This window comes from Carettochelys insculpta, chromosome 18 (genome assembly GCF_033958435.1).
Source record: "Carettochelys insculpta isolate YL-2023 chromosome 18, ASM3395843v1, whole genome shotgun sequence".
Classification (NCBI taxonomy): domain Eukaryota; kingdom Metazoa; phylum Chordata; order Testudines; family Carettochelyidae; genus Carettochelys; species Carettochelys insculpta.
The window spans coordinates 24,653,818-24,680,424 of NC_134154.1; the positions used below are offsets into that span (position 1 = coordinate 24,653,818).

General features: G+C 42.8%; 2 protein-coding genes across 3 annotated transcripts; one reads left to right on the top strand and one right to left on the bottom strand.

The window, feature by feature from the left end:
* The first annotated feature begins 584 nt into the window (after positions 1-584).
* On the top strand, positions 585-13,160 carry RILPL2 (Rab interacting lysosomal protein like 2). Its single transcript, XM_075012458.1, has 4 exons — positions 585-1,734; positions 2,768-2,919; positions 6,741-6,854; positions 8,575-13,160. The coding sequence occupies exons 1-4, from the start codon at positions 1,396-1,398 to the stop codon at positions 8,603-8,605; spliced, it is 636 nt and encodes a 211-aa protein (XP_074868559.1). The 5' UTR covers positions 585-1,395; the 3' UTR covers positions 8,606-13,160.
* On the bottom strand, positions 13,096-24,089 carry KMT5A (lysine methyltransferase 5A). 2 transcript variants are annotated; one of them, XM_075012456.1, is made up of 7 exons: positions 23,702-24,089; positions 20,659-20,815; positions 18,732-18,948; positions 17,664-17,751; positions 17,185-17,244; positions 15,342-15,532; positions 13,096-14,130 (listed from the first exon to the last, which is right to left on the bottom strand). In XM_075012456.1, the coding sequence occupies exons 1-7, from the start codon at positions 23,786-23,788 to the stop codon at positions 13,920-13,922; spliced, it is 1,011 nt and encodes a 336-aa protein (XP_074868557.1). In that variant the 5' UTR covers positions 23,789-24,089; the 3' UTR covers positions 13,096-13,919. The 2 variants fall into 2 exon arrangements, with proteins under 2 accessions (XP_074868557.1, XP_074868558.1); XM_075012457.1 differs by lacking the exon at positions 17,185-17,244 and having other exon boundaries at positions 23,702-24,088.
* Between the last annotated feature and the right edge of the window lie 2,518 nt (positions 24,090-26,607).

Sequence of the window (26,607 nt, forward strand, 5' to 3'; positions counted from 1 at the left end):
ATTGCTGACCCGTTCCTGCAAGGTGTGAGTGTGGATGCATTTGTTTTGCTAATCCCTCGCTGGAGAGGGCTGACTGCACGATGCATATGCATTGATCTCCTACGGGAGGATCTGGGGCTGATGTCTTTGCCTTGCTGACGGGGGCTGGCTGCGGATGCATTTGCTTAGCTGATGATCGGCTCCTGGAGAGGACGGCTCCAGCAGCTAAATCCTCTGTCCCGGAGAGGCAGCGGCAAGTTTCTGCCATGTTTGTGGACCCTTTTACAATCCACGAATTTATTAGGTCCTGAGCTTTCGTGGGTGAAACCCGCTTCATCAGGTGGCTGAAACTGGGCTTTACCCACGAACGCTCATATTGTACTACATTTGATAGCCTGTATGGTGTCAATGTGACAGGACTCCTTATCTGTGAGGTTACAGCTACCCCGCTGAGACTGTTTTACAATTCATGGGGATTCCTGGGACGAGTCTTTCTTTGCAGAACAATCCTGGCCGGTTTATTTCCCCATGCAATGGCTGACACAGCAGCGCCTTTGCAATGACCCTGGAGCGCAGCTGCCGTGCCTGCCCGTTGCCAGGGGCTTTTGGCGTGTGCGCTCTGTCCCAGTGGCTGGCGCTTGTGAGCAGCAACAAATTCCCGTCTCCTGGTTTAGCTGTCGGAGGGGCGGAGCTGCGGCAGTTACCGGGGACGGGTTTAACTGCGCAGGGCACCTCCGGCCCCTACTTTCGGAGGCTGAGCTAAGGATCTGGCCCCATATACCCTGAGGCATGGCGGACCTGGGATTGGCCCTACCTAGGAGTGCGTCTGAATCCCTCCCCGTGGAAACCGCCGCAGGCTGGCCAGGGAATTGCGGACTGTCTGCCTCGGCCAATGTGTGCTTTGTCAGAGCTCTTGCACAATGCAGCGGGAGATGCCCAGTTGCCCACACCCCTCTACTTCACTGATCACTCCCACGCCAGCCACAGCCCTGTCTCGCAAGAGCCTTGGCCCACTGCGGTGGTTTTGTCTGCACAACTAGCAACGACACAGGCAAGCGATCAGTAGCCCCGCCGCCAATCTCCGTCTCCAGGACACGGCCTAAGAGCGACAGCAGAACCCACTCAGCCAGAAGGGAAGCGGTCCTCCACCCGGCCTCACTTCTCACATGTCCGAGAGTTTCCCGCTTAGCCCCACCCCTGCCTCCCGTCCTGCTTATCTGATTGGGCCCCAGGTGCTTCCCCTGGAGGCAGAGGCAAAGACATGGTCACAAGTTAAGTTTCGAAGAGGAGGAGGAGGAGGAAGGAAGTCGTGGAGTGCGACAGCCGAAGAGGGCTACAACTGCAGCAGCTGCTCTGAAACCAGCCCTGCCCCAGAAGGAGCCCCTCGGCAGGCTGGACTCCCCACTGGTGCTTGCCATGCAGGATCATCAGCACCAAGAGGAGGAAGAGAAGGAGGAGGAGCCTGGCCCTGAAAATGCTTTTGGGAAGAGCCCCTTCCAGTTGACAGCAGAGGATGTCTATGACATTTCCTACGTGCTGGGCAGGGAGCTCCTGCAAATAAGCAGCGAGCCTCACGTGGAATTGCCCACCAGGGTGGCCCAGTTGCAGTTTAAGATCGTGAGGATTCTGGAAGTGCTGGAAGCTTTGGTGAATGAGAGTAACCTGACGGTGGAGGAGCTGAAGATGGAGAGAGACAATCTGAAAAAGGAGGTGGAGGGACTCAGAAAGGAGTGTCCTCCAGGGAATGCGGAGCAGGTAGGTATACGGCAGGTGTAACCTCAAGAACTGATCTGCTTATTGTGTAACATACAGTTTGGGAAACAATATGGGAGGTATGTTAACTACACTTTACACTAGTGACTCCATTTAACCTCTTGGCAAAGTTACAGTTCCGGTGAGAATCTACTGTGGGTAACCTCATGAGTGTGTAGGTTATGGCACAGACTGAGGCTAGCAGAATTCTCAGTGTCAAAAATCCCCACCTATTGGGAGCACTTTCTGGCACCCCACACTGGAAAGAACTTTTACTGATATGATTAAAACCATTGTGTGGACAGGCCCTGTTAGTGAAGTTTCCTTTTCTTCCCTGTTGGAAATCCTAACCCAGTTGCCTGAGGAGAGACTGGCTCTGGACTGTCCTTTGGTGTTGTAGGTACAGGGTATGGTTTTGGATGAACAGATTTGCTATGCTTAAAGAGAGACATTCAAACATACAGGCCCTGATTTTCATGTAGTCTAGATGTAAAACTGCATGGCTAAGTTTTACATACAATCACTCATACAAAAGCATCTATTTTACCGTTTGCGTATGTGTTAAAATCTTTGTGTTTGTGCAAATTGGATGTGTAAGAGAAGGAATGGCCTTGTGGTTTATGAGGCACAAGATGAAAACTCAGGAAAGCTAGGTTCAGTTCTTGGTTCTGCTCAAATTCACTTTGCAACCTCAAGCTTATCCTTAATCTCTCTAGGTCTCTTATCCTGTTTGTAGCAATGGAGATAATAGCACTTCCTTTGCAGGTTAGAGGTAAAACTTTTTGAGGCGGGAACTATGTGCATACATTGCCTCACACAATGGGACCCACAGGCAGTACTTTTGAAATAAAAATAATTATTTTGCTCCTAAATGCTATGAAAGATCAAGATTGTTATGTTCATAAAATAAGGGAATTGGTCAGTCTGAGTACTTGTCAGAGGTACAGGCCTGACCACTGCTCGGGGATTTATTTTCTGGACATGTTGCATCTTTAAGGTTGTTTTGTTTTTTACATTGTTGCCTTTTGTTCTGCAGCTGAGCCTTGGACCAGACAAAATGATAATAGATCTTACAGATCCAAATCGTCCACGGTTCACATTGCAGGAGTTGAGAGACGTACTTCAGGAACGTAACCAGCTGAAAGCTCAACTGCTTATCACACAAGAGGAACTGCAGTGCTATAAGAGGTAGATCACAAGGTCATCCAGTCAGCAAAAACATTTATAAATGTTTATAAAACCCATTTATTATGTGGGGATCATTTCAGAGACGATTACTATTGTTTGCTTGCTGTAACACCCACAGTGTGCTATGCACTGTCCAGATAAGACCATAAACTCTGTGGGTTTGTATGGTTATAGAGCACTTAGCACAATGGGGCTTATTCTTGGTTGGTCCCCTTAGGCACTACCACAATAAATAATATAATTGTAATAAAAGGAAGATGAAGAGATCTCCCTGCTCCTAAAAACTTAGAGCATAAAGCAAAACAAGCAAGCCAACAGGGGTCAGGCGGCGGGGGGTTTCAAACAGAATTTTGTATATAAATCAACCTTACAAATGAAGTCCTGCTTGTTTTATGTGAATTAAAAAGTGTCATTGCACATATCATTATTTGCATGCAGTGACTTCAGTTGTATGTGTAAAATAGGAATTTGGGCACACAAATCCCATGTGTAGGTACAACCTTGTTCACACATGCAATCATACTAATTGAACACAGGCACTTTTATGAAACCTAGGCTCTAGGTATTCTATACCACTTGTCCTGAGAGCAGGGGGACTTCTGTTGTGGCTGTAGTTAAATGTCCCTTCTTCTGTTGTGCAGACTGATGCATCCTAACACTCGTTCACTTCAGAGATGTGTGCATTTCAGTGATAAAGTATGTATAACTGCAAACAATTTTAGGATCCTTCAGGATGAAAGGATGAAAGCACTAGCATTTACTTTGTAGGACCACCAGCTGAATATTGCATAAGGCACTTACTATAAAAGACCTGCCCAGGGATAAGGCACTGGACTAGTATTCAGACCAGGGCTATATTTAGAGGCAGGTGACCCGAGTGATTGCCTGGGGTGCCAGGTTTGAGTGGCGTCAGGCTAGTGGTGCTGTTTTTGTTGTTAGTGACAAAAATGAAGACAGACCGTTTGAAGTAAGATGGCTCCGGTATTCCATATTTGCATGAATAAATACAGATTTAGAGATCCCAGCCTGCCAGTTTGTCTTATACGACAGTGATAAATCATGCTGGCAAATCAGCCATCAATGTCAAGAAGTGGGCTACAGATGCAATAAAAATAGGGAATTAAAAAATTCCCCACAGGGAGGTGGGGAGAACCAAAGATGTTCCTTGCCTAGGATACCAAATGGCATTGGGTCCGTCCTGATTCTGATGACCTGGCTCTGTTTCTGGCACTGCTGCTGATCTATTGGGCAAACCTCATCACTCCTCTTTGGTTCTGTTATCACCTCCCACACTTTGTCCAGCTTGACTACATAAACCAACAGCTGTTTGGGACAGGAACTGTCTTTAATTCTCTTTGTACAGTGGGTGGCACAATGGGGCTCTGATCTCTGTTGAAGTCCTCACATGATACTATAATGTGAATAACAAAAATCCACCCTGAGTACACTTCTGTAACTGACATGGATAATATAAATTATTGCGGAGAAGCTAGTTTCAGACTTATCCAGCAGTTTTGTCAACATTGCAGTTAAAGACCCACTCCCCCAGCTCAGCTGACTGCCTGTACTAAAGTTAGCTCAGTCACACATTAATGGCTCATTTGGCCCTTGACTCTCCAGTTGCCTAATACAGCTCATTTCAATCCAAGTTACAAATTAACCATGTGAATGATTAATTCATGAGTGGTGGGACTCCAATGACCAACTAATAATGGCAGTGGTAGGATTCAGTGCCAGCAAATCAGAGGAATAATTATAATTTGATTTACATAGTAACCTCCTAACAAGGTGTCCAGAGTGCAGAAAAAAAACAACTGAAGGCATCAGATATAAAACAAAGTATTATACATTTGGGACTTTTGAAATAAAAACTGTGTTTTAGAATTTCATGTGTATACTTCTATAGGTGTGGCTACATACCACATGTGAATATTATGCTCTAAATTTAAGACTTATAGAGAATGTTTTAGTGGCTAGATGGTGCATTATTAAAGAAGAGAGTTTGGCTCAGGTGTTTTTAAAGAAGTATGTTTCCGTGTCCACACTGAACAGTATTGCTTATCTGCATGTGTTGGGGGCTTTGATCCCCTCAGACCTCAAGATAACCAGGGTCAGTCTAGTCTCAGCAACTGCTTGTTATTACAGCGAGGCTAGGTCAGTGCCATGATGGCTGTGAAGGTACAGACCTAAGTAACCTCTGTCTGGCTGTACAAAGCCCTAGTACAGGCCTGAAAAGCTTGTAGTCATGGCTTGCACTGGGGAAGCTTATCCCAGCCCACAAAGGAGAAGTAGCCTTGGTTCAAATTGTAGCTTTACCTGTTTATAGTAGGGGTTTGCGTTGGTGCAGCTATATCTTCTAACGCTGTGCCTAGTGAACATTTCCAGTTAAAAACAAGGTAGTATGCATCTTCCAACAAAGACACTTTAACAGCAGATTACAAAGGGAAATGCATGAACTGCAGTTAATGCTCAAGTCTGATATGTTGAGGCTTGGCCTTAATAGAGATAGCAATTACATCACACATTACAAAGACAGTTTCCTGCTCTTTGATATTCACAGTGGTCTCATGCGGGACACTTAGTATTTCGCTCCCCTCCTTCCTGACCCTTTGCCCCCCCACGCTTTCAGTCCTAAATATCTGACTTGCCAGTGTTTATTTCAATTTTTTTTTTAATCGCTGTATTATAAAACTCTCAGTGCTGTACTGGAAATTACGTATCTTCAGATCTGAAGAAGTGGGTCTGCCCCACAAAAACTCATCACCTAATAAATTATTTTGTTAGGCTTTAAGGTGCTACATGACTGCTTGTTTGGTTAGAATAGAGACTAACACAGCTACCTCTCTGTTACCATTTCCAGTATAGGGAAGGGAAGTGGCATGGGGAAGGTGACACATATCTACCTCACAGGGGTCTTAGTGACCTGCTCTGATTAGGTCCAGAACCTGCTCTTACCCTAGATCTGAATCAGTATGACTAAGCTTGGAATTTAAGTGCTCTAAGATCCTTGCTTTACAAATGCAATGCATGATTAAGATCAGTTCTCACTGCCTATTGAATCATTATATAACACTCCCTCTCCAGACATTCAAGCTTCTAACAGTTATCAGTGAGGTACCTATAAAAATATCCTAAATTATAGAAACAAGGTGGATGATCTGTTATAGGACCAACTTCTGTTGGTGCAAGAGACAAGTTTTCAAGCCATATAGAGCTCATCTTCAGGTCTGGAAAAGAGCTTTATTCACTCAGAAACTTGTCTGTCTCACTTACAAAAGTTGATGTAATAAAATATATTACCTCACTTGCCTTGGCTCTGTAATACTCTGGTAATGACACTGCTTTAATTGCACTACATCTCAGCTAAATTACTTTACAGTGCACAACGAAAATAAGACTGATTCACTGTTTGTATTAGTCCAGGTTAGCTGTTTCCAAAGAAATTAGAGCTCCTCTTGAGAACAGCACTTACACACAATTTGATTTCAGTGGGACTTCAGCATAAGTTACGTACTTCTGAATCGTTGCCTGTGTTAATAAAGACGTAATATTGGGTTCGTTGTGCATGTCCTAGCTTTCAGACTAGCACAGCATAGTTCCTAGAAGCCTTTTTTTTCCTTCCCCAGCAAATGAAAACCATAAGTGTCTTACCCACAAAGGAAAGGGTCAAAGCTCAGCAAGTGTAACAGTCCTTAGCAGGATATTTTGTCATCATCTGCTCAGGTGCCACATTTGCCAGGAGAGAGAGCGTGTGCGTGTGTATATATATATATATATATAGCATATGTTAAAAAGAAATTTCCATCTTCCTCCTATATCAGTGGCATCATTTCACAGAGGGGGGACCAGGCTGGGCCAATACAAAAGGAATCCACTGTCCGCAGTCCGTCTGGCTCAAGCAAGCCTAACGAAGAGAACACAATCATAAAACGTCTGTAAGTATTGTCACTTCTCTTGCAGCACTTTATAGCGGTAGGCTGACTTAACTGGATACTTGCTCTCCCCCCACAAATGCCTCATATCCCCCTTATAAAAATTAAGGGCTGCTACCAGAGGCCTAAAGTAGGCAGACCTCTGCTTGGAATCAACCAGAATTTGGTAGCACTAAGTATCTCAATGTTGTATTGTGGAGTGAGATGCAGCAAGGGCTGGTGGATGACTGGGGAGTGTGGCGAGTCTGATAACCTGGGTTCTAGCTCCAATTCTGGTTTTGACCTTGGGCAAATCACTTCACCTCTCTGTGCTTCTACTGCCTTTCCCACCTTTTGCTGGTCTTGTCTATTTTACCTTTATACTTTTTTTAACTATGTATTCAAACAACACTTAGCACAGTAAAATACCAAGGGGCTACAGTAATACCCCAGATTCTTACATTATAGTGTTTCCAGAGTACTGAAAGACAACACTTTCTATTGACAAGGACAGTTACCTCGTTTCATAACACATATTGCAGTAGGCACTAGTGACAGTGATACAAGCATTAGAAATCATAACAGCGATCTTGTAGCTCCGCTGTTAGTCCATCTGCTTTGGTGGGTGAAGCAGATTGGTTCAAATTGCAGCTGTGCATAACTCCTCTCTGATAAACTGGCAGAAAATAATTGCTGCTTCAGTTAACTTGTGGGTTAATCTCATTACAGGGATACTCTGAACTAGAAACAGACAGGATGAATAAACAAACTTTGCATAAACAGAGTTTAAATAAAAGGTATCAGGCACAATCTCTTCTAACTAGTAGCAGTGCTTGTATGAGGAAGGAGATTCTTAAAAATACTGCCCCCTCAGATCCTTGATCTTGAACCTTGATTCCTATGAGCAGATAGGAATAAGGGGACTTCAAAGTAGCCGGGGTCCTTTCGAAAAGGAGCCCCGTCTGGACAAACCCGCGGCAGCGAGCTGCATCAATTTTGAAGTGCTGCAGCCGCCCGCATGCTAATGAGGCGCTGAATATGTAGTTCAGCGCTTCATTAGTAAACTTCAAAATGGCCATTTGCATGGCAATTTCAAAGTTTTTGGCTAGTGTAGACATGGCCTATATGTGTAGAATTCAAAATACCTTATAAAGGTGAGCATTAGGATTTTACAGAGGGGGAAACTGAGGCACATATGAAGTGATTTGCCTGAGGTCACAGCAATTCAGCAGTACAGAGAGAGGGAGAACTCATTCTCCTTCATATCAGCTCCCCTGACCCATCCACTGGACAGTGCGAGAGCTTCACGTACTAGCACAATAGCAAATAAAAATGATTTGTGCCTGTGAAAAGTACCTTATAAAGCCAAAGACATTCCAAATCATCCTTGCTATGCAAACAGTTAAGGTCTCAGCCAGGGGACACATGAAATAATACAATATTTGTTTGTCTTGGCTTTAGCTTTCTCGATCCACAAATTACCAGCCTTTCAGAGCTAATCATTAAACTGTCTTGTACCACTGTTTCCTCCCCTTCACTAACACTCTCCATATTCTGCATGGCATGGACTATCTGTCAAGGTTTGTGATGAGATTCAAGTGGTGAGATGCACCAGGAGCCTGCTCAAGCGCTGGGTTTATAGCTGCTTAAAGCATCCCAGTGTGTTGACAGTACAGACTCAGTTGGTGATTGTAGCCTCTTTTTTGTAAGATGCTTCCCCTCCCCCGGCTTCTTTTTGCTCCAGGTTCTCTTTCAAGCATGGAAAACAAACATAATTGAGAACTTAAGACACATCTGCTCAGAAAGCTGCAGCATATAAAGCCCTGGAGAAGGAATGTTTGAAAGCAAAGCATCAGTTTCAGGCCACATCAAGAATATGTATTTGTATAATATTTTGATTTCTTTTTAAAATAGCATTTCTTACACTGTTTGTATTAAGGAATAAAAGTGTTTTTTTACCTCTTGCAAAGGAGGGGAGACTTCCTCTAGACCTATTCAGGCTCATGAGGTATGGAGCCAGTTTTTTTTTTTTTTTTTTAAAAAAAGACTGCTATAGCTCTTAGCATAGTTCTTCAAAAGACTGAAAAGACATATCCTATGGAAGAAAGAATAATTGCTTTTCTACTCACATCTCAGTGCCTGGGTTAGGGGATTCTTAAAGGCTAGAATGATCTTGCTGACATTTCTCTCGAGTTACTCTAGCTACAACTTTGTTCATAAAAGTAACAACCAGCAGAGAAAAATTGGTCTCTTTAAATTTAAAGTGTGTTTTGTAACAGAACACTGCACAACTAGAAATGTCCATATGCTAAAGAAACCCAGAAACAGAAGCAAACTGGAACCAGAGGATTAACACTTGTGTGTTCATCCTGCTTGATGGACATATAGAACTACAGTTAGAACTGGAACCTTTCAGAGGCAATAAACATATTCCTGAGCTACAGCATATTCATAGGTACTAAAGGGAAATGGAACCACTAAAGAGAGAGAATTCTAGTTTTGAGAAAAATCACTGATCAAAGAATAAGCTAAACGAGTTGCATATACAGAAGAGACAGGAGAGAAGAATGTTCATTATCTAGCTGCTCTCTGCTACTAAATGAATTTAGGTCAAACAGATTGAAGGCAGGCGTAGGGGAGATACTGTTCATCTACATCCAAGAAAACAAAATTTATTTTAACCACATTAGAAATTATGCCAATTAGACGGGGGGGTGTGTGCGTGCACGCGCACACGCACACGCACGCACACACAGAGGAAAAAAAAGACTCAGTATTCTCCCCTTCGAAAGGAAAGTAAATTTCAAGATTTCCTTTGATTCTATTTTATATGAGAGCAGTAGGCAGAATGTAGGTCAGTTGATGTGTACCGTATATTTATCCTCAGTTACAAAATCTGCATGTTACTATAGCTACACAGAAAGTAGAAAAATAGTCATTTTCAAATGTGTTCACTAACAGACTGTTAAAACAATAGCAAAGATTAACTTGAAAAGATTTGTCTTTACAGGAAGCATACCTATTGCAGAGAATTGCAACATGGGGTTTGTAATTTTTAAGAAATTATTACACCCAAACCTTGGGTATACCTTTTGTATAACCTGTCTGGGTCTGAGGACTAAACTGAATCATTCTATCAATAATGAAAAAGAATATTAGACCAACCCAAAAATAGTCTATTTGTAAGGTAGCTACCACATCAGCAGCTGATGCTAACAAAATTAAACCATAACTTTGTGACAGTGGTTTGTGTATTCTACCACTTCTTCCTGTTACTCAAAGGGAGTGTCAATTAAACATACCTCAGTATTGAATTAAGTGTTACTTTTAGGATGGAGGAGGGGTGGTAAGATCTACTCAGGTTCTGAGTTTCTTATAGGATAGCACTGTACAGGACATGCAAGTACTAGGAAACTTGACCACTCCAGCATTCCTGTAGAAAGTTGTCATCTTGGCTATAGCTAAACTAGAAGCATCTGGCAGACATTGTCAGAAGAGATTTCCCAAAAAAAACATCTGTAGACAGTGCAGCCATACACTAAAGTGGACTGAAAGAGTGACAGCTCGGTCAACAGACAGGCCGGACTGTCCAGCTGTTCTCGACAAAACAGCCAACTGGAAGCACAGCAGACAGGGCTACCCAGTGTTCTGGAAGCCCTGTCTTCACGCAGAACATCCACACAGCATTTTTTGTTGACCTAATCTGTTAAAGAGGGCACTCTCCCTCATCTGGGAGAGGCAGAAGGTTGTCAGCAGAAGTGCCAAGTTTTGTCAACAGTGTCAGCAAAATGCATTTTGTGCGTAGATGTGCAGTGAGTTTGTTAACAAAATTCAGGTTTTTGGTTAAAAAAAAAAAAAAAAAAAAAAAAAAAACTTGCTAATGTAGCCATAGCCACTGTGTGAATTAAATGAGAGAGGACAGCCATTCATGGAGAACTCCAGTCTGGACCACTAAAGAGGAACATCAGGCCATCTGAAGTGGCTCCTCAAGGAATGGGGAAACAATGCACCTCTCAGAACAGAGTGAGTGGTTGCAGTTACCCCCAAAGAAAGCATATGAGTTTGGTAGTCTATAAAACACACAGCAAACAACCTGCAACCATGGGCCTGATCACAATTTCACCACAACTTCCATCTAGTCATGAAAGAAGATCCACCAGGAACCTGAAACCAACAGCTCACAGACGGTAGCTACCCCATTAATTTCAATGGGATGTTGACCTAAATCTTCGTTAGTGCTACTTAAACATCTTTTACACTGAATTTTACCAATAGAGAAAAATTTGTAGATTTTGGTCTTTTGTGATCCCAATCTGCCTTTCAACCCTTCCCAACTGCCAAATTCCCCAAATATCCTGTTTTCAGCACCCAAGATGTTCAATGTACCATAGCCAACATCTGCAACGCTACTGGTCTTGGGCTGACATGCAGAGAGTATGGCGACAGTTGAGGGACATCAGATTTTGTACGTAAGTAAGAAATGTTGTACTCTTGTGTTGTGTCCCTAATTAATGCATTCACTTCCGTGTGATGTACAAAGCTGCCATGCTATGTCCAGTCTTGCTGCAAAATTCTAGACCCTGCTTACTACAAGGTACATGGGAGCAGGCTAAAAGGTGTACAACTGAGGCCCCCGGCCTAACTGCCTACAATTCCCGATTTAAAAACTGTTTCAGAACAGTATGAGCAGCCTCTCTGAGGCTGGAGAGGGGGATTGGCTGAAAAAGTCAAATTGTTAAGTTTTTTAAATAAGATATTGAAGACTAGATCCAGCCTCTTCAGACAGCTTGTATGTATATAAGTTAATACATAGGACAGTTTGACCCTAACACAAGCAATTTCTGACTCACTTATGAATCCGTTAAATATCATCTTGCAGGGAGTGCAGTAAGTTAGGGATCCTTCCACAAAACATGCTAAAGCCAAACTGCATGTTGCTATTAGGTGGTATTCTGCTTAGCATACAGGTCTAACTGCTGAAAGACAGTACAATGGCCGACAGGAAAGCAGTGAACTCCAGTCTGTGTTGCACTAGCTTTATTGCTGCATTTCAATGTAGCAGCATCTAGCTATCAATTACAAACAAGGCCAGAGTGTATTTTTGTAAATAAGGTGGGTAGCTATCCTTAGACCCTGTGTTACAAAAATGGGGGAAAACAGAGGTGAAGAGTGATATGTCCAAGGTCACACTAACCCAGTGGTAGAATAAATCACAGGTTTATCCCAGTTCCAAGTCTGTGCTTCAGCCACTAGCCCCTGCTGTCCATACTCCAAGAGCTCTTTCAGAACAAGGGAATCTGCACATATTTTTGGCTTCTCTAGTAGAGGGACAAGAAGGAACTCTGTTCTCTGCCCAGATCTAATTCATAGTCCCCAAGTAGCTTGCACATACATACATACATACATACATTTGTGGTAAGAGAGTTGTCAAGCTTCACAAACTGTGGACCTGAACAGATCTTCCCCTCCTGAGCTTTCACTGTATGGAGAAGAAGAAAACAAGCATGTAAGGGTAACCATTTTCGCAGCTTGCTTAAAAACATAGGATGCAGAGACAGACACTTCAAACAGCCAATTCGTTGTTAATAAATATATATATTTTATTTATTTTACAGACACGTTTTCTTCAAGTTTTTTTAAAAATACACCACCCCTCTTGCTGCTGAAACACATAGGCTGGACTGTATCATCCTGGCTGTCACACAAGTGCACAAGACTGCCGTGGGACAGCATGAGCAGGAAAAGCAGTTCTGAGAACACGAAGCAGCAAAGGACATTTATTAAGCCACAAAGTCTCTTACGGAGGCATTTTCCAGCAGCAAGCATTGCTGATGGCCTAAGGCCACCTTTCACTTACACATATGCCAAGCACGCCTTGGCAAACGTTTCTATTCATAAGAGCTCATTCACTGTAAAGGATCTCCACTGTATAGCCTACCCACACCATAGATTTGGTTCCCCCAATAATGAGCCTGAACCAGTGATGTACTGAGCATCTCCTGCAAGGTACTAAGCACCCTCAACTCCCACTGAAGAAGTCAATGAGATCCAACAGTGCATGACAGCTTACAGGATCAGGCCCAAAGAAATCTAGTCTCTTCAATGCATATGCATTGCTCCAAAAGCAAGACTGAAGCTGCACATGAAGACAAGACTCCTAATTTTGGAAATGCTCTGATCCACTTCCAGCATTCACAGTAAATAAATAATTCATTTTCTGATGTGGCCAATTAACATGGAGAGGCCATATGCTTTTAGAGAGGCCTTTTGTATTTTTATTTTTTTTTTTTTTTTTTTTTTAAAAAAGCCCTCTAACAAATCTCCCTCAAATCAGCCACCAGCTATAAAAAGGTACCACTCAAACTTTAGAAAACAGAGTAATGCCAAAAAACATTCCTCAATTTTGATGACTTGCCTGTTTTATCTTCACATTTCTAAAAAGCATCAACCCAGTTTATAAAAATCCAGCTCCATTTGGATTGGAGTTTTGTCTCCGGAATAAAAGCAGCCAGTTTGATCACTCAATCCCATTATTAGAGTGCATTTGGTGCTTTTATTACCAGCAGGGAGCACTGTGCTGGAGAAAACTGGACTCCTCACAGATTAGTTAAGAAGCAATGCTTCATTCATGAAAAGGTCCTTGCCCAGTCAGTGCCAGGTTTAAATAGGCTAACAAGAAATCGCATCAAACGACTTAAGAGTTGGACTACACGAGACATGTCACCATCAAGCTAAACAGTTGATATTCTCCCCAGCAGGGCATGAGATTTCATTGCCAAAGCAGGAGTACCACCCAAGATATTCAGATTTGATTTCTTCCCTCCCCCATTACAAAATATATGTTAAATCTTTGATGGCATGCTCAGGAAGCACAGATCAATCTATTTACAAAAATGTACAAAACTAATAAAAGTTTCTGTAATCTATGATAATCTGTTCAGGCCTGTGTGGAAACCTGTAACATTTAAATACTACGGAGCAAAGGTGTTTGTTTAAACATTTTAAAACACCAGAAGCAACCGACTAAGATAGCCGTGTTCAAGGGAAAAAAAAAAAAATCCATCAACTCTCTTCAACAGTGCTCATGGATTAGTGTTTCAGCCATGGATGAGCCTCAATGGAAGCTTTGCTCCTGTCTCCATAGTCGTACAATAGTTCTTCACCCACTTTAATGTCTCGTGAGGCTATCAGTATGAGATGAGGTACACCGTCAACATCGTGAAGCTTTGTTTGACAATTGCCACATTTGCTGTGATTAATCAGCCTTCCCAGACGATTAGTCTCTTTTGTAGCATCGACACTGAAAGAACAGAAAAACAGGTTGGAAGGTTTCGGCACAGCACCCATAAGTCTCCGGCTCACAGCTAGAAGAGAGAAATCTACACTGAATAAAATAAAATCAAGAGATCAAAAGGAAGTGTGCAGTCGGCACAAAGGCTTCAAAATGGACAAAAAAAATACTAAATATCCTGATGCCACCACTGCCCAGAAAGGCAGGACCACCAACCAAGTTGCTCTAGAAAACCTAGTTACTGCCTTACATTACCACAGGTCAATGCCCTGTGGCTTATGTTCACTACATCTCTATAAGTGTGAAAAATGGATCTTTCAAATCAACTACGGACAACTTCTAAAACTGACATCCTGGAGCCCTTTCTCATTAGCATCCATTGAGCAACTACCCAAAAGGGCTTCCCTTACACACAGCTTCCTCCTATTGTGGAGGTATTCATTGTGTTAGATAGCAAAAGGATACGCAGGTAGCAATAAAGACGCCCCTGCCCCTACTCCTGTAGGAGTGGCTATCCTTCATGTCCACCACATGCTCAGCCTCCACTGACCTGAGAATATTCCCAAAGTGAACCTACATGTTGCTATGCCAAGATCTGTCCACAGATGAATAGTCCTTATTGCTATGACATCTAAATATAAAAAAAAAGTGTCATTGGGACAACAGAGTAAAAGTCAGACTTTTAGAATCCATGACTGTTAAAAATATTAACTATGGAGGAGTTGTTACAACTTAAATTCCAGTATTGAATAGATACTACTTACGGATTTAATTAGCTGCACTATTTTTAAATAAATCCTGGGGTATTATTACTCCTCAGAGCTTGAGCTGTTTTTACAAATAAATAAATAAATAAATAAACAAAACAGCGTGGTGAGGTAGGTTAACATTAGAGAGGTAAATAAAGCTAGTCAGAAAGCCAGCATCAGAGCTCAGAATCTGATACACAAACCTCAAATCCTAGTTCTATCCTTTCCATACTGGCTCTTATTCCAATTTCACTTGTTATAACCAGAAGAGATGCCCAGCATGTAGTTTTAAATATTTAAGCAGTAGGAGTGAAAAAATATATTCTTATAAAAAGCCAGTATCGCAAGGTAAACCTTCACCTTGGAACTTTTACACTGAGCAGGAAAACTGAAGGGTCCAGCACCTTCAAAGCTCATCCATTTATTATATTCCTTATATAAACTTAAAAACAAACAGAACTGAAATCTTACCAGTACGTTTTGCTTAGATACTGAAAGTAGTACATATAGCAGCCTGTGGATGGATCTTGGGCATATACAGCTTCTCGCTTTTTAGCGTCAGTGATCTCTATGAGATCCCCATGGTATTCTACCACAAATTCTCCTCTGTTGAAGTGTTTGGTAGCAATTACCCCTCTGCCTTTACCATCAATGAAGTCAATCTATCAAGGAGAAAAGGAGCTCAGTTAGCAAAGCTGCAAAATATTTTGACTGTTCAGGTAATTTATTTCCTTCCTCCTTGTGGGAAAAGAAACCTACAAGGATTTGCCTCAGACATTAGCACCAATATAAGAAGTACAGCACATATGAAAAAGTACTTTAGATAACAAGTATATTGCACGTCTAAGAAAATAGACGGGATGATCTTAGGATGTAGGTCATTAGACAGAGGCTTTCCTAGAGAAAAAAAGACCAATGTCAACAAGACTGTACATGAAGAAATGGGTTTAGTCCTCTTTATAGCCATTATTTGCTTTCTGTGGGCAGTTGGGGAGGAAGTAGTCTTTATACTGAAGACTATAAAGACACAATCAGTGTCCAATTTGAGTGCAACACAGTAGGCATTAAGAGACACAAAGACCAATCATGGAAGCTAGTCTAGTCCACAGCCAATATAGTCGTATTCCTTAAAGCACATTCTCTATTTTATTACCTAATTCATCATTTCCCAAACTAATTTAGCTATGGAACGCTATGGGGCTTGGAATATTTTGACGGAACAAACACATGCTGGTCCAATGGACGTGGAGAGGGAAGGGGATTTATACTGAGAAGTTGCCACAGGTAATGCTCAAAAGTTGATTAAAAAGAATTAGTTTTTAAGATGAACAAAACAACAAGAGAAAGTCATCTGAATGAACAACTAATGACCTTCTAACAGGAGGACAATGAGTAACCCTATAAAGTATAAAGTATAAACTCAAAACAAAACATCAATTTAATAGCCAAAAGAAGGAAAGTTAGTGTAATTCTTTTGTACTAAAATAGGAAGCACAATATTGTTCAAAAAGGTCTGTCCTTCCTTTAAGCTTAAAAAACATTTTTATGGGAAAAAAAAAGAGAAGTGCAAAGCAAATTAGGTTTGGAAAAATATTTTTAAATTTTGTGTTCTTATATTTGGCAGTTTTTTTTTTTTAAATGGGAAGGGTGTTTCTGCATGTCTGTTTCAGCACGAGTCGCACAACAACAACTATATTATTAGGAATGTGCATAAATATGACTATACCTACAAGCGAAATATTAATTGAATGCCTTAGTATTTTTGCATAGCCTAAGTAACTGCATAGCTTGTTTCTAGTGTAATTCAAAATAAACTATTTTGGCCTTTTGAAACTGCACCAAATGTTGAAATAATGAAGCACAGTGTGTCATCACTTACTACTCCTGCAATGAGGTGTACAGGGATGCCAAAACAGCGTGCTCATAATTTGGGAAAAGTACTTCAAAATACCGGACACGTTTAAAAGACATTGAGTAGCTATTTCAGGATACCGAGGTATCCCAAAATAGCTCAGCCTTGTAGACAGTGTTCATGGGCATCTGAAGCTTTCCTGAAAGCTAGTGAAAGGAGTGGTATACACTACAGATGATTCACTCATTTCCTTGGAAGGATTACAAAGGCCTCCTCATCAACAATATTTTACAGAACACACATATTCAGAGCTGCATATTTGCCCCTTCAACAGAGGAAAGGAAGGCTAGCACCACAGCTTGACATTAAAAGTGGTATATCATAACACATTAAAGTCATTGAAAAAATATGAATAGCAATGCACAGATAATGTGATGCTATTCAAGTTGGTGTTGCAGTTACCTTCATTCCTTCTTCTCTCCCACTTTCAATTAATTCATCTATTCTCCTCTTTTCCTCAGTCTGCAAAAAGAAAAACCCATAGTATTGCTACTAGGATTTCCACCAGGGCTTTTAAGGTAAGTGTTTTAGGGAGACATTTATCTGCTTAATCTCACTTTTCTAAGCACTTTGGGATACTCTCAGGAGTTCAGGCATGTCAGTTTTGTCAGAAATGTGACTCAACATTGAAAAGAATTTCAAACTGCTTTCCAGGAACATGCATTTTTTCTATATGAGCAGTTGGAATGCGTTCTAAAGGAATCCAAATTTAGGCTTTTGTTCTTTGAGGAAGTGTTACATAGTTATATTGTACTTTATCTAAGAATCTTCCTAAACGGTACTTTGGAGATTACAAGCATCTGCATTCATCCTCCGAAGCTTTAAGTTGACTGGCAGCACAGAAACATCCAGTTTTCGATAGATTATACAAAAACCACCACCTCCAACACAGTTTTGCTCTTCCGGGAACTTCTTCTGACAGGGTAATAGTCTGTCACTTTTCGATTCTGTGATGTTTTTCTTTGTGCTCTGAGGGATAAGGAAAGGATACATAAATACTTCAGCTTCTTTGCCCTCATTGCCCTAATCCAAGAGAATATATTAAAAAGCTTTTATTGCCAAGATAGTGATTTGAAAGATAGCTAGTCAGAACTAAAGCCTTGCTGTCTGCACACTTCACTCTGATACAACACCTTCTACGCACTCATTTTTCCCTACCTCACCCCATCAGCAGTATTCCAGTTCAACCTCTTGAGATATTACACAACATCTTTGAGTGTCTCAACATAAGATGCTCTAGAATTTGCATCACTAAAGCTGTTCCATGGTTGGCTGCTGCTGGAAAGGGATGCATCGAGCATGTGGCAGAACCTTGGTTCATATTGCTTAGGAAGAGTGAACTTGGATACCAGCTCAGCAATCAGACCAATTAGAAATGAAATATCCTGGATATTTCCCCAAGAACTTCTTGTTCTGCCCTCCTCTCAAAAATGATCTCTTACCATTTTTGTTAGATCCCATTAGTAAAAATTAATGGACATGTTCATCAACTGATATATAAGGAAGAAACCTGTACTTTCAAGGAAAAAAAAAACAAACAAACCACCTTTACAGGGCACATAATGCTTACATCACAACACAGTTTATGTTAAATTATTCTTTAGGGTAATACATTATCAGCAAGACATACGTATGAGTCTATATCCACAAAAACAATGAGGAATCGTTCAGGTGTCACAGAAGTAACAGATTTATTTGGACATAAACTTTCATGGGCAAAACTCCCCTTCATCAGATGGCAAAACCTTGGTCCAAGCTGCATCTGATAAAGTGGCATTTCTCATGAAAGCAGTTAGTCTTTAAGGTACCACAGACTCCTCATTGACTTAGGGATTTCCTTCTGAAAAATATCCTAAAGTCTCTATAGCAAAAAAAGAAAAAAAAAAAAAAAAGGCAAATTTGCTTAAAAAAAAATCCAAGATAAGAGGTTGCTCCCATGTATCACCTACTTTCTCCTTGGTCCGTGTTTTGTTTTCACAACCTTCTGAGTTTGTTTTGCATTTGCTGCATCAGTAGAATCAGAAGGCAAAGTTGTATTTTTCTGAGTTTCTGAAGCTTCTTGTTTTTGATTAGGAAAGGTCACTGAAGAATTACACCCACTTTCTTTATCATTCTTGTCTTCTGGTTTTATAGCACCTTCTATTGTATTAAGAGTACTTTTCTTCCCTGTGGATAGAAAATACAGGACAGAATAACATAAGCTGTCTTCTAAGTTCCTTTGCTTGACAACCCAACTGCCCCAAACTCTTTAGATGTAGACAAATATAGATTAGAAACCTTAATTGTAGGGGAGAGCAGAGGAAACACAAAATAAATAGTCAGAGGGCTAAATTGTTCCAAATTATCCATTATGCATCTAATTCCTACAGCTCACAAAGCGGGAAAGGGAAGGATTTGAGCACAAGTATTTCATCTAGTTAAAGATATTATCCAGCGAAATGATTTCCCCAAGTTTCAACATAGCAGATACAAAACTCCCTTTGTAGTAACAATTGAACTCTTGTCCAAACCAGCATGCCTGCCATATTGAATGATAAAACTGACATGACAATATTCTGCAAGGCAAGTGACTGAAGGAGTCAGATGGGGTACTGTAAGGTCCATTGTGACTGCAGCTATTGGTTTCAAGAAGCAGATGACTTTCAAGAAAAAGCAAAGGAAGCAGAAGGACAGCAATTCTGCTTCCCCTTATTGTACACAATGTAACAAATTTATATGCTGAAGCTGCAGTCCTTTGCTACTGACTCAGAATGGACACCTCAGATACAACATTCTAGAGCTTCACCTGCCCTAGAATGATTTATGGCACAGATTTGATAGGAGAGGTTCTGTATTTCTGAAACATTTTCTACAGGTCCATCCTAGACACTAGTAAGAAAAGATGTGCTTTTGTTTTATCATCTTTTTTGTTGTCATTGCTCCTTTTGCTGGTAGGTGGATCTTGCTTAAAGGATGAAGCCATTTATTTTCTGTTTATTTTTTTTTTAAATGGCACCCAAGTACAACAGTGATTGATGCACAAGAAATCCTAGTAATAATCCGCAAGTAGTAAGACTAGGTGAGGTAGAACTAAGTCCATGATCACAGAAAGAGATGTTTACTGCATGCAACCCAGTGTCTTATCTAAAAAGCCATATATATAAGATTTGTATGCTGGTCAACAAAATAAAAGGTGGTTTTAGGAAGCTATAAAATTGGTGAGGCCAAAGGTTTAACGGATCCACGATTCTCAAACTGATACGTGAAAAATTCCAAGTCTGTCACAATGGGGAAAAGCAGCCACCAGTTTTCTAGCATTAGTGATCTAGTCCAAAAAAGTCAGTTTTCAAAAGATGCTTTTCCCTATCGCACCCATACCTCTATCCACACAGATACCAATTAATTAAACCTGAACACTGGCACCTCTTTTCACACTATGTGGCTGCTTCACACCTTTCTTGGCTTGGTGTTTCCTTGGCACTAATTTAATAGTAATCAAATTTTCAAAAGAAACTAACCCTGGGTAACAAACATGCAAAGGAGGGCAAGCTAAACTGCAAAATGAGCCAAAGAGATTAAATGCAAATGGAGAAGTCAGGCAATTTACGGGATATTAAGAACTAAATATTTAAGTCCTACACCAAGGAAAAAGAAAACACATGAACCAAGAGCCAAAATGAGGGAAATTTGGGCCAAGCAGATGCATTATTCAGTTTAAAATAAATTAGTAAAGGGGTCAGTATTAGCAAGACACTTGAAATCCCGTATCCACTATTTGCTAGGAGGGCAAGGAACCTACCAAAAAAGGTAACTTAAACTGTACCTAATTTGAAAACTTGAGAAAGAGAGAGAGCCAGACAACCCACAAACAAACTAACTGTTTAAGGTCAATCTTACCGTCTCCTCTTTTGCACGTTTCACTTAGTGTTTTGCCCTGACATTTCACCTCATGAAGCATGACCGAGTTTTCCTCTTGAAGTGGAGGACGAGCACCAGGTGATTTGTTAGGACTTAGATAGCTGTAGATTTTGGACTGGCCAAGAAATACGTTCTCCTAAAACAGAGACCCAACAAAGCTCATTACATCCAAGAAATGTCATCCATCTCAAGCCTCCAGTTATTATCTGGATTGCACTAGAGAGGCCAACACCTACCTTACTGCAGCATATTTTGCATCTGAATAGCAGAGGACGCATAGAGAGAAAGACAGACAAATAGAAGTCTATAATCAAAAGCATATGGTTAGTAACAGTTGAACAGAACTTGACATGCAAGTTCTCAGCACAGACACTTCCTCAAAAATAAATAAATGCATCAGATTAGTTAAATTAAATATTGGGTACAAGCCTAAATTCTTTTCTTGGAAGTGTACACAGCTCCAAGTGGTTTAAACCTGCTAGTTTCCAAGGGCAGAATTTTGTGCTAGTATTTTTTCCATGAACCTATGTAACAAGTTCTCTCTCAAATTTTCTTATTTTTGATAGATTTTATTTTTGATTATTTTTGTCTGCATAAGTGCAGAGACAAATATATTCCACTGTTTAGGAATCTGGTTGTCCCCAGGAAATTGAATTTAAAATAAAAACAAAACAAAACAAAAACAAAAAAGACATCAAAATCAATCCAAGGCTAGTTTTTAAAAACCTCAGCTTTGGTTATTCTTTGCCATTTCCCCTTTCACCCCATTCAAAAAATAAATAAACAAACTGGAAGACACATATGAATACCTGCAGTACACAGAGGTATCAATGACATCAGAAAATAACAGTCTGACCCACTTGTAAAATTAAGCAGCATTGTTTCTAGCAAATTGGCGGAGCAGGTTAGAAAGCACTCCAATATCTACAGATAGCATCATTCAGTGCTCCTCTGTACTCGGACAATGTAAAATCTGCTGAATGACATTGAATTCTACTGCTTGCTCTTCATGACAAACTGGCTTATTTGAAATTACCGCCCCTTAAAGATGATCTCTTCAGAATTTATATTGGGCAGGTATAGCACAGTTTCACTTAACAGTACATATCTCAAGTTTTGTGGATCAGAATCTTAACTTTACATTTTAAAGTAGTCTCTACCGTTATAAGGAAAATCTCAAAAACACAAAGCAAGTATAACCAATGCAGGGAAGATTTGTCTGGAACAATAGGACTGAAAGGTGTGACCTTACACAATATTTAAGTGTCATCATTGGAAAGAAGTCAGTTGGGAGTCAGCAAAGGAGCGGAGAGGGGGCAAGAATCAGACCTGGGGAGGGGATGAGAATCAGACCTGAACTTTTCATTTTGGTATCATGACTAGAGGGTGTTTGGGAGGTAACTTCTTTAATTTTTCCTCCACCCACTCAAATCAATGATTTCAGGAACACAACAGACCCCAGTTTTGCCCCTTTAAGGGTTTCACAGGTATATTTAAATCCCACTGCGAATGAGACAAGCTCCAGGAGCCCAGCAGAGCTCCTGGGCATATTCAGAAAACATGCACAATCTACCATGAGTGGTGCCTCATTACAGTGATCTAAGAACAGAAGAATGGGCTGATCCAGTACAGATAATGGCTGTCTAGTCAGGTCTGGCCAAAGTGTTCACAGGGTGCAAGGCAGCAAGCTGACCGCTGGTGCCCAAGGCAGCACGCTGACAGCGGGGGTACAGCCACTGAGAGCAAAGGGCCCTCAGCAACTGTCATGCTTGCTTTCCCATAAGGCCAGTATCCTGTATTCTAACAGTGGCCAGTGCCAGACACTTCAAAGAAAGTGAACAGGACAGGTTGTTTTATTGAATAATCCACACCCACACCCACTCCCCCATCATCCACTCCCAACCTTTGCACTTGTGCAGGAAGGACTTATGTGGAAGTTTAGAGTACCACCATCATCTTCTCTCCCTCTCCCAGTTTGACTGGTAGGGGTCTAGGTAGAGACGTGCCAATTGTTCAACCCCATTGTCTCAAGATACGTTAACTAATTTAGCCAGAAGCAAGACTGTCTTGGCTTACCTACATACATTCCTTGCATACATCACGATTTTCAGATTTAAGATTTAACAAAACTTCCCCCCACCCCAAAAAGGAACATTTCAGTTAAGGATGAAACGCACCACATAGTTCAATATAAGGGTGCATAAGCACTGAAAATTAAAGGGAGCCTACTGTGGAACATGCATATTTTAACCTTAAAAACTGATGAACCACTTAACGTTGCTGTGTTTTTCTTCTTTTTCTGTCATATTTAGGTCCCTGTTTTGTGGGCGCTTACAGACCCTCTAACCAGTGCGAATTATGGCATGCTAGAAGCCGGGCACCTCGGTAAATTTTTGGAGGACTGGGGCTTTAAGACGGCCGATGCTTCCAGACAGTGACATACAAAACGTAGGCACTTCTACAGTTCCCATAGGCCGTTCTGTTGCCATCTGATTCCCACAGACAGACCCTTCAGCCCAGCCAAAGCCCCGGTGAATGGGGATCAGCTTGCAAGAGTGAGGCTGCAGTGAAGCTCTGACCCTGCCTAGGGCTTGGAAGGCGACTGCAGTAGCAACAACACCGTGCGCCGCTTCACTCCTGGGAACAGGCCCATTGACTGCGGCGCATCTGCTGCAGGGAGTGCCCCGGGGAAGTACTGGCAGGGCCAGGCCAGAGGACAGCCCCTGCGGGATGCCTGCACGGCCACGTCTGCTGGGCGGGGAGCAGCTCCGCGCCCCTTAGCTGGGGAGCGCGGCGGCAGGCCCAGCCTGGCTGCAAGGGGCGGCCCCTTCTCCCCACCCGGACGCCAGCAGCCTGCCGCTGCCCTAGGAGGAAGCGGGGGGCGCTTTGCCTTGCTCCCCGGCCCCACTTCCCCGGGGCGGCTCCCCACGCCCTCCACAGCCCGGTGGCCGGTCCGGGCTTGGAAGGGGCACGAAAAAGCCATTGCCCAGTGCCGCAGGGTGGGGGCGGGCAGGGCGCTTACCCCGTTCATCCTGGCGCGGCCGGAACCCCTCCGCTCTGTGCTCTCCGGAGCCACCTCCTCCGCTTTGCCTCCGCGGGGCTTGGGCATGGCCTTGCCTAGGGGAGAGCAGGGCAGGGGGGCGTCAGAGCCATGCCCGGCGCCCGCCTCACTGCCTGGCGGCGGCCGGGGACACCGCTGCCTGCGCCATGTTTCAAGGGCTCAGTGCAACGAGGGAAGCCCGGCCAGCCCAGCCCCCTTCGGGGCCGGCCCAGCGCGCACCCCGCTCGGGGGAGGAGCGCCGCGCAGTCCCCCTCCCTCCAGCGCTGCGCCGCAAACGCTGCCCCCCGGGGGAGCGCAGAGAACAGGGACAAGCCAGCCTGGGCGCAGGGAGCGGGTATCGGAGCCCCGCAATTAACACACTCTCTAGGCCCTCATCTACCCGCTCACGCCGCCCCCGCAGGTCGCCCCCCCCCCCACAGAACCCATTACCTGCAGCCCGTCACACCCACCCCTGGGCAGCTCCCCCTCCACGAGAACCCCACTACATGCACGCGCTCCCAGTCCAGCGCCCCTCGCTGCCCACGTGCGTCCACTAACCCATTTGCTACCCCCTCCGAGACAGCCCCGTGTGACTCAGAACCCTCGCCCCCCGCCCAAATCCAGCCCCCGCGGACCCTCAGTAACTTACCCTCCCCCCCAGCACCTGTCTGGGCGAGTACCTTTAGCCATGGCTCAGAGCTGTCCTGGTAGGAGGTGGGGAACCCCCCGGGATGGTTTCCTGACACTGGGGGGTAGCTGATGCCGAACGCCTCCAAAGTGCTCCACTGAGACGCTCTTTGCTGCCCGATTGGCGCGCCCGCTTGCCTGTCACATCGCGCCGATCGTTGAGTGGTACGCAGGAGACAATCCCGCCTCTCGCTATTGCATTTAAGGCTGCGCGGCTGCCGCCCGCTAAGGGTGTTTAAATGTGCGTCCCCTGCTCGCTGATTGGCCCATGCGAAGAGCACGTGGGGCTCCGATTGGCGAACAAACTAGGCACTCTCCCATGTGAATGAGCGTTCTCCATTCTTCTACAATAACCTTGGGTACTCCTCAGCCACTGTCTGTAGGCCTCAACTTCACGTTGCTAGAGGATGTTGTGAAGACCAGGACTTTACATTCATGGAGGTTAGGTCCATCAATGGCTATTAGACAGGATGGGTAGGAATGGTGTCCCTGGTCTTTGCCAGAGGCTGGTCATTCCCTATGTGGCATGTGGCATTAGCCACTGTCTGAAGATAGGATACAGTAAACCCTCGATTTAACGAACTAATGGGGGAAGGAGTGTCCGTTAGTGCCAAGTCTCTTAAATCCAAATCATTATACCTTATGAGGATGCACTGACCTTACCAGCCCTGTCCTCTGCCCCTGCTTCCCTTTCACCTTCCTGCCCCATTCTTCCCCTCACACTTCCATATCCTTCTCCCAATTACTGAGAGAGGAGCAGCATGCCAGTCTGGCTCCTTCCACCTCCCACACTCAGCACTGTGGCTCCTCCAGCCTTGGTGGACCCAGCCACTCCTGCAGCTCCTCTGGCCCCAGCTGTTCCTGTGTCCCCAGCCGTGGTGGTGGCGCCTCCCGCCCCATCAACTCCAGCAGCAGCTCTGGTGGGGGCACTCCAGCCCAGCTGGGCTGGAGCAGCCTCCCCAGCACTCCCCCACCCATTTGATCAGTTAGCCTTTATCAATCAAATGGGACTTTACATCCCTATGGCAAATAGACTCAATGCACCCAATGGCATTTTAAATACCATGACACTGATCCTGCAATGACCGCTGCATGGGTGCAGAGTTCTGTCAAGTGGAGCTCAGGAAAGCATCAGGCCTATAGATCTACTCTCCATGTCTGCAATTTACCCCAGGCTTAGGGCTTGTCTATGGAGTTTATGAAGAATCTTCTGACATGACACTGTAATGCAGATGCAATGTACCCTGATAGAAGGGGTCTTTCTGACTACGTAGGAGCAGCCACCTTCCCAAATGACATCAATGCAAGTATTCTTCCATCAACATAGCTGTGTCTAAGTTGGTGGTTAAGTTCGCATAGCTATGTTACTTAACAGTAAGTTTCTTTCAAGCTACAATTTTAAGTGTAAACAAAGCATCACTAGAGTGGAAAGGTGGTTTTAAAACAGAAAAGCAATATCGTAACTATAATTATTATTATTAGTTTGTACTGTGATAGGCTGCCCCATCAATGCACTAAGTACTGTGCCCATGCACAAAGGAAGAAAACCCTTGCCTCAAAAAATTTTCAATTGACATGATGTCAGATTTACTTGATTTTATTAAAATGTAGCTCTGATTTCTATGATAGAAAAGCCACAGAATACAAAAGATATAAATAAACCACCTTTAAATGGCTTTCAAACAGCAATTGGCATTTTAGCTTGTGCACCTGCAGATACTCTTTCATATATGGTAGATGCCATAATTAAGGCTCAGATGGCCATTCCTGACACGGGATGGAAATATTGTTAAATTATAGCTCTGACTATGTACAAAGCAACATGATGGAATGCTCATGAAAGATGCAACTGGCAATGTATGTCATCTCATATGAGTTAGAAATAGATTTAATTTTATGCTTATCATAGAAATATAAAAACCCACATAAAATTATAGCCTGTTACATAATAACCCAAAGGATAACTCTATAGTTAAAACCATTTTAACCTCCTCCTAACTTTTTCACCCATTTTTACCTTCCCAAATCAATGGGACAAAGACACAAGAGTAAGCTGAGTGGAGAGAGATCACACTGTGGTTTGAAGTACCTCCTGCAATTCCAGTAAACTACCTTGCACATGGCTCAGCCTCTTCAAATATAACAGTAAATTATCAGTAGTATTTTATACTGTATAACATATTAAACAAAAAAATGTAATA

Bases quoted from the DNA above. Each gene is read 5' to 3' on its own strand.
- RILPL2 (XM_075012458.1), top strand. From the start codon at position 1,396: ATGCAGGATCATCAGCACCAAGAGGAGGAAGAGAAGGAGGAGGAGCCT. The intron at 1,735-2,767 runs GTAGGTATACGG...TTTGTTCTGCAG, and splicing joins CTCCAGGGAATGCGGAGCAG to CTGAGCCTTGGACCAGACAA. The intron at 6,855-8,574 runs GTAAGTATTGTC...TTTTTGCTCCAG, and splicing joins AACACAATCATAAAACGTCT to GTTCTCTTTCAAGCATGGAA.
- KMT5A (XM_075012456.1), bottom strand. From the start codon at position 23,788: ATGCCCAAGCCCCGCGGAGGCAAAGCGGAGGAGGTGGCTCCGGAGAGC. The intron at 20,816-23,701 runs GTAAGCGCCCTG...TCTCTGTTTTAG, and splicing joins GCCGCGCCAGGATGAACGGG to GAGAACGTATTTCTTGGCCA. The intron at 17,245-17,663 runs GTGGTGGTTTTT...TTCTTTTTGCAG, and splicing joins AGAGCAAAACTGTGTTGGAG to ACTGAGGAAAAGAGGAGAAT.